Here is an 8171-nt window from a genome sequence, read left to right as displayed (position 1 = left end):
CTAGTCCAGGTAGCTTTGTGGATTCACAGCCCAGGGCTGCTGGGAAAACTGGCTCCATGTGTACAAACCTCCCTGCTGGTTCCAGCACTGGCTCACAGGATGCTCGGGCCTTATTGTCTCTCTTGCCAAAGGTAGGAGAGGCCTTGTAGCCGTGTGATGGTGAACCAATGGGAGAGTGTGTCTTTCTCTGTGGAGATGTAGTGGAGTCTTGTCTGTCATGTGTGATGCCGCCGTGTTATTGGTCTGATGGAGGAAAGGAGGCGGGACCGAGAGGGGTGTTAGATGCTCGGAATGCCCCACACCTGCCAGATCAAAGGACAGAAATAATTGTTTACTTTCTTAACTTTTTGTAGGGTAAGGGTGCCTGTAAGAGTCAAGTTAGGACTCCTAATCATCATAACATCAACTTTCAAGTGATTATAAGATTAATCACATCTATCCTCAGGGACTATTTGTCCTACATCCAATCCAAAGAACATTTTCTCACTCAAAGCAGGTGTTTACATTCAATTTCTGGTATTTTTACATCTTTTTTATCCATGCAAGCAATTACCATGTTCAAACAACTTCATTAGAATACTTATGTAACATACAAAAATGCATAAATTGTGATGAAATGATAGGAAACTGGCTGCAATTGAAACAAAGCAAGCGGGACGATTAAACCATCCCAGAAATCACATGCAGCAATATTCATGGATGAAAAGTGCAGACAGGGAAAGACATGAGGAAAGTGATTGCTGTCAAAATCAATGCCAACAATTTTTTCTCGTTATGTAGGAAATAAGAGCCAAAAAATAACTTCTCATCATATAATGGTTGCAGCTGATTGATTAATACGTGCCTAAGATTGATAACCTCACCTTGCCTGACGTCTTTCACCATCTTACTAGAATACAGCTACACATCACAGTTTAATTTACACCATTATGTCCCTAATTTATAGACTTTATTCTACCTTAAACGTGGAAAGTTAAGCCTCACACCATCTAGACAGTTAGGCACCATAAAAACAACCGAACAGACCGCAGTGCGTGTGCAGGATCGGACCTGTTTCTGTCGGGAAGAAGCAGCCGTTTGGAAACTTCCTGGCAGCTGTGTTGTACGTAGAGGAGGCCGCTGGGTTTTCACAGTAGACTGTCGACACTCCTGCTGCCTTCAAATGGACACAAACAGAGCACAAATCAGGATGTTCCTGTCTTTTGAGAGACGCCAAAGCCAGTTCGTTTTTTAAACGTTTTTAGCCAGAGGCTGCAAACACTTGGCCTTATGCGTTGGTTATTAATGCTAAATATTCATGACTAAATTAACTTTCATTTCGGGCGTTCGTGCCTTTATCGATATGACAGATAGTGTTGGAGACGTGGGAAGAGAGAGTGAGGACGACATACAGCAAAGAGGGTTGGAGTCGAGCCTCGAGTCACTTCAACCACTGAGCTAAACTGGCGGCGCCCCACTAAATGAACATTTTTCTCTTTTTGCAAGCCGATTTCTTTGGCCTTTTATGCTTTTATTAATAGAGAGGACAGTGGATGGTGTTGGAGAGTGGGGACGACGTGCAGGAAAGGGCCGAGTGTAGGAGTCGAGCCTGGGGCTGCTGCTTCGAGGACTGAGCCTCAGCAGGCAGGGCCAGTTTATTTATACAGCACCATTCATACATACATAAAGACATTCAAAGTGTTTTACACAGTTAAAAACAGAAACAAAGGGTCGCTGGTTCAGCTCAGTTAGTAGAGCAAGCGTTCCATATACAGAGCTACAATCCTCGACCTGACCGCTGATCGGTGCGACTCCCGGCCTGCTGATCATTTGCTGCATGTCATCCCTAACTCTCTACTCACACATTTCCTGCCTCTCTTCAGCTGTCCTAAAGGCAGAAGCCAAAATAATCATAATAAAAACAGAAATAAGACATTCAAATATAATAAAATATAAGTATAGAGCATGGGTGAGATAGAAATAGAGACATCTCTTACATCAACTGTTTTTACTTTGGTAGACAAAGGACGTATGACCCCCATCGCTCAACGTAAGAAGCTAATTGAGGAGTTTTCAGGGTCTTTAAAGTTTTAAAGTGAGTTCAAACTGTACCTGTCGGGATGTGAAGCTGTGAGGCATCGATGGAGTCACAGGATTAAACTCTCTTTGTTTTTGAAGGTCTGCAGCTGTTAGAGAAACACAATCAACTGTCAGGCGTTAATGGATGTGTGTGCTGAAGGTCTTTCAGTTGCTGTTCTGTTCGGTTTTACACGCTTACTCTTGTGTTTGGCTTCCCTCCTCCATTTGGCCCGTCTGTTCGAAAACCACACCTTTAAGAGACAGGCAGACGATCATCATTAGAGCAGGAAGATCACATTGATTCCGGATTGATGTTTGAAAATGATGCGTCTACCTTGATGGTGTCTTCAGGAAGTTTGATCTCAGCTGACAGCTTCTCTCTGGTGTACATGTCTGCATACTGGCTGTGAGAGAACTCTGATTCAGGAGAGAGAAACACTAATTTAAGTGTGTTTGTAGATGGATGTAGTTTGTGTATGTTAGTGTAAGTCTTGCATTGACTTTAAAGGATTGTAAATCACCTTGCTCGAGTGCTGTGCTCTGCTCCGGGGTGAAGGTGGTGCGGTTTCGGTGCTGGGCGCCTTTAGGTTTCTGGTCTTTGCTGCAAACTGCATCAAATATCTGCTGCTGGTTCACCTCTTCAGGAAAATCTGCACATGATCATCAAATTAGATCATCACTTGGAGGTTACAGATTCCTCAATCTTTCTCTTATTCATAGCAAACTTGTGAGCATTTAGGTGAGTTACCCTGCTCACTCCTTTCGTGCGCATTGATCTCCATGCACATCGGCCCGTGGTCCAAGTGGATCCTCCTTAAAATCCGATTAATAGACGACACCTTGCAGAACACAGTGCGCAAACCCACCATCAACACGCTGGAACGTTTTCACTTTCATGATCGCACGATTGAAAATCTCTCTCACTTACGCTGGGGACTTTGGAGGCCTTGCACATGCGCGCTGCTGTGAGCCGTTTTCGAATCTCCCAAGCGAAAATGGTTGGATTTTCCCTCTTGCACTGGATGATAGTGGAGATGACGCCCGGGGTGAGGAGCCGAGGCCGGCTCCCTCCGATAGTCTTTGGCTCGAGGAGGCCAGTGCGTCGGAAGCGGCTGAGGATCTTACTGACGCAGCCGTTGGACACCTGAAATACGCACAGAGTGATGGTTTTACTTGCTTAAATAGTTCTTCCTGTGACTATATTTACGCACAAAAACGCTTTAATCAACAACAAAAGTCAAGCCACTTGCTTTAATGCATTGATGTGGTTATAACTTGTGCCAAAAGGGGTTTACGTACCCGGAGTATCCTGGAGATCTGGCTTGGACGGACTCCCTCTGAGGCCAGTTCAATCATCTTCCTCCGCTTGGATTCTGGGAGAGGTCTGCCGTTGAGAAACATCCCTCCGAGCTGGTTTACAGTCCCGCCACCTTCTCACAACAGAGTCTAGACTATTCAAACTGTCTTTAAATTGCTAATTCACTCAAACATCGTAATAGAATGATACAACTTACCTTTATTTGGCAGATCAACGTTTGCTCCGCACATTTTTGCTTCCTCCCGGCCTTGATGATACAAACGAAGTAGTTCCCAGAATACTTAATAAGAACTGTCCAGGTAACTCCGCGCGTCTGTGGCGGATGACAATGAGAGCAATCGCGCCCTCCAGCTCGGATTTATAGGCCCGCACACCTCCACATGACGCGCTGGAGTGTCACCTGAAATGTCAATACTGCCAGGGAGTGAATGTCTGCGTTAAAGACTTTAAATTAACAGGTTTGTAGTGTAAAATTGATTAAATTTTCTGATTCTTTTTGTGTTTATTTTTTTTTTTGCGCTTGATTCAGAGATTCACAGACTTGTTTTTATTCGAATTGTAGAGGAAGGTGGATTTTTAAGTCAAGAAATGTGTGATTCTGTAAGATTCCGCCAAAGAGTCCTCCTGCATGTGCACTAATTGTTATTTAACCAAAGGAAGTACAAAAATGGGCATGAAGTCATTATAATTTATGCGTAAAAAGTAGCTCATATGTTCCATACGAATTAGAATGGAGTAGAAATACTCTCTGAGTAGCACGTGCTTTACAAACTGTCAACAAATGCATCAAAGCCAAGAGTTTGTTCTCTCTCTTAATGATCACCATCTTTGCACCGTCTGCCATTGGTTACATGCAGGCTAGATGCTGCTTTGCTGCACCAGGAATGTTCTCGATGACTTCTGAATAGTGTGTGCAGGATTTATTGTCTCTGTACCACATTTCCTGGCTGCCACTAACAAATATTTCTACCTCTACGTCCTTCAAATTTGTGTTTTAATTCAGAATGTCTGCGTACTGCAGTAATCAGCCAATGAAGATCGTCGTGTTTGGGAATTCAGACTGGTTTCCTCTTGCGCAGAGGCTCCCTACAGCCTCATTAAGACACATTAAATGTGAAGTGTACCATAACTCACTCCATCCAGTCCTTAAACGTTCTGCATCAGCGCATATAATCCTGCCTAAATGAAGATAGAAAACACATCTTTCAAAGAATCTAAAATGATCAACACTGGCGTGTTCTCCATCCATCAGGGGGGACTTGTGGTCACGTGACTGGAGCATCCTTTCCCAGGTTAAGTGGCTCAGATTAAAAGGATCTCTAGGCCTCCTTTCATAAAACAAACATTTGGAAATCTGCGCCAATGACGACTGCCATATGGTAAAGTGCTTTTGATAAATCATAAATCCATCAGCCGGTCTCTCTTTATTACATTTTCTTTCAAAACGTGAACAAATAGACTCGTGCATGGGCGCAAGGAACGAGCCAATTGGGGGACCTGGTTTATCCAGAAGAGGCAGGCTAAAATCACCCTCACAGATGTTCCTTGGGCAGCCTGCAGATAAAAATGCGTTGTAAACGTTTCAAAGGGAAATATTTGACGAGCAAATATTAGCCTATGTTAAAACCCACACGAGGCTCGTCTTTTGGCCTGTTTAATGACTAATTGAATATCATTAGTTGGGTCCACACAGATCGAAGTGGCAACGAAATAAAGGCTCAGATTTTAAAATGCCATATGGTCCAAATTATACATTAACCACGAGTTAAAGGACAATAATCCCCTCTGTGTACAATCAGCCAGGTTGCATGGAGGACACCCATTTTTGGACACCATCATCTCCTTGCCAACCGAGACACAGGACAAATAAGGCGAGCTTTTTTTTTATTTATTACCTGGGAGTTGATGTGGTCATTCATTTATGGTACTTTATTACACGGACAGTGTGTGCCAGACGAGGTTAATTAAGATACTTAGGTTGTTTTGTTAAGATAGTGTCACATACTCGCTGTGCGTAAATTTTAATCTGAGCTCGCCAAAGGAGGGAGCGAGAGTTTAAGTGGCAAAATAGTGCCACAGAATAAGTATACATTTTACTTACACGTTCCATGTGTTTGTCCTGTGCATAAAACACATATATGTGTGCTTCATTGCGTCTTTAAGTGTTGAGAAATGCGGGTGATTCATCCGCGTAAAAAGGTTACCAAACCTCTCCAAAACGCACCGAGGTGCCGTGTGCGCAACAGAGGTGCCTCCATGGAATTTTCCGGCAACTTTCTCCACTATGTTATGAGATATGTGTGTTGAAAACGATTTGAATTTTTATTTTTTCTTTAGTGAATGTTTTTTTTTCTCCACTCTGTAAAACAGGCGCTTGTTTCACTCCTTTATTACTCCTGCTAATTTGTGCACTTCCAGGTCCGTGGCCGAATGCACATCTTTCAGCAGCACATTAAGGAATGCAAATCGTCAATCTTAATGTACCTTTTAATTATGACCATGCCTTTAATGCTTTCTTTTCAAACAAGTAAAAGAAAATTCCGTCATCATGGGTATTGGTAGATTTTTTAATTATTATTTTAACAGGATTTAAAGACTGATAATGAATAATCGGCATGCATTTATACATGTACACCTTTGGTTAAAGTACTTACCAAAGCTGCCACCAGATGGGATTGTAAAATACCACATAGAAAAAGTACCTTTGGACACTATTACTATTATATTAAGTGTTTTATAATGTTTTATGTATTTTTTATTATTGTTGTTTTTTAATAAGACATCAACCTGCCAGGGGCTGCAGATGTCAATTAGCCTGTATGGCTAAATCTGGCATATTTACATGATGTGTTCAAGTGCTCATGTTGATTAATGTGCACTGTCCCTTTTTTTGTATTTACAAAATTATATATATTCCATATTGTCCATTGTTTTTTAAAAGAAAAAATCAATTATAGACCTTTATTTTATGTAATAATTCACTATATTCACTATATTATGATAATAAATGTAAAATTGTATTGTGAGAAAATACCTCTTGATTCTATAAAACCACCAAATGCACACTAAAGACTTTGTAGCGATATCCAAGTTATGAGTGTAAAAAAACTTTTCCTACATGAATGTTTTAATTTCCACAAAAATTCAGCTATTGCCCAACAAGTTTTACTAAGTGTATTCTAAATCAGCTCTGTCAGCCTGTGGCTATCTGTCACACACAGTTCATAGTAGAGTTATTTCTTATGGGAATTGATGTCAGGGCATTAAAAACAAAGCCATGGTTTATCAAAACATCTCAAGGAATCAAGACCTCAAATTTTTAGAGTAGATCCCATGGGCATCAGTGCTCTTAAGCATTGCCCTGCTTCCCACTCACATACTTAATCACAGTCACATCTGCCAGCTGGAAAGTACAACTGAGCAGCGGCAGACCAGAAAGTGGCGCAAGATTTCGCCTTTGTCATGAAATCACCAAAATTTAGATGGTGACACGGAGTACTTTATTTTGTCTGTATACCACATGCATGGCATCTTGTTTGTGTGTTTGACATCCTGCTATACGTTGAGGAATTGTAGCAAAAAATAAGATAATATCCACTGTGGTTTATATCATATCAGAGTTGAAATTTTGGAGAACACAGCCGTGGTGCTGCAGGAGAAGTGAGTGTGCAAAATACTGACTTGTAGGTATTTGCAGTAGGCTGATTACCAGGAGTTGTGATTAACACCACGGATTGACACATTTAAACACTTGGAGACCAAGAGTCCACTTCATTCTTATTCATTCAAAGAACAGGGGTTGCAGAGGATGACACCAAATTGTTGATGGTTTATATATTACACACGGAACAATTGCTGCCTCTGCAGGTATGGTGAAAGACTCGCACCTGATTCCCGACCTCCTGATGAAGCCACTCCTCAAAAAAAGCTCCTCCTCCAGGCCTGCTCTTCACAACAGAGTGAAATATGCAGGAAAATTGGGCTAATGTGCATTAAAAGTGTCAATACAGGTTACTACTTATAATTTGTTACAATGGGCCTTAATATCAAACAATAACATTAAGTTAAAAGTAAGGCATTCTAACATATATTGCTGAAATATACTGTTCTGTCAAATGCCTAAAAAGGTTTTATTTATCTTGGCTACAGCTTAGATATTTATTCTTAAAGCTCCTGTGAGGAACTTTTGGTCCGTGTTGATTTTGGCACCCCCCTTGGACAAAGCCGTACCACTAATCTCTTTGCTGATTTTCTCCTGTACATGCTTAAGTGGTGGTTTAACAACCTGCTTTCTTTAACAGTCATATGTATCACTCACTTTGCATTTTTCACTGGAAAATGTAAACAAAGACAGGGTGCAGTTAATCGCTTTGTCTGACACCTACCCCTCACCAGCGGTTCCAGGCATTAAAAATAACGACATAGAAATAATCAATCATGTCGCTGATGGTCTGGTTTGCTTTTGCGAGTTATATAGAGTCATCAGAATTAACTTCAGTCTGTTTCATAACCAGCAAAAAAACTCCTCTCGAGAGATTTAAATTAGCCTATTTGTATAGTTGGTCTGTGTGTTCTCAGATTGAAGTGAAACTTTCCGACAGACCTTGAAGGCAGCATTAGCTGGGTTAACGCTATGCTGACGTGTCGAAGCTCGTGCTCCGGAAGTCTTTATTTCAATTTGTCTACGCGGTCTAGACGCGGCTCCATTCGCTTCCATTCATTCAGCTCCCCAGACCCGGAACGATTTTGACGTGTGTGTATGCATGGCACAGTGTGTTTCCGGTATAACGTGTGT

At 41.6% G+C, this 8171-nt stretch overlaps 1 protein-coding gene across 1 annotated transcript; it reads right to left on the bottom strand.

Moving 5' to 3' along the window:
- On the bottom strand, window positions 1-3606 carry LOC138599789 (paired box protein Pax-4-like). Its single transcript, XM_069671546.1, has 10 exons — window positions 3573-3606; window positions 3358-3488; window positions 2987-3202; window positions 2807-2897; window positions 2580-2708; window positions 2393-2475; window positions 2252-2309; window positions 2092-2165; window positions 1051-1156; window positions 1-302 (listed from the first exon to the last, which is right to left on the bottom strand). The coding sequence occupies exons 1-10, from the start codon at window positions 3604-3606 to the stop codon at window positions 1-3; spliced, it is 1224 nt and encodes a 407-aa protein (XP_069527647.1).
- Between the last annotated feature and the right edge of the window lie 4565 nt (window positions 3607-8171).

This window comes from Semicossyphus pulcher, unplaced genomic scaffold (genome assembly GCF_022749685.1).
Source record: "Semicossyphus pulcher isolate SPU_LCO1_2020_fin unplaced genomic scaffold, fSemPul1.0.p SCAF_20, whole genome shotgun sequence".
Lineage (NCBI taxonomy): Eukaryota > Metazoa > Chordata > Actinopteri > Labriformes > Labridae > Semicossyphus > Semicossyphus pulcher.
This window is presented reverse-complemented; position numbering and strand designations above follow the sequence as displayed.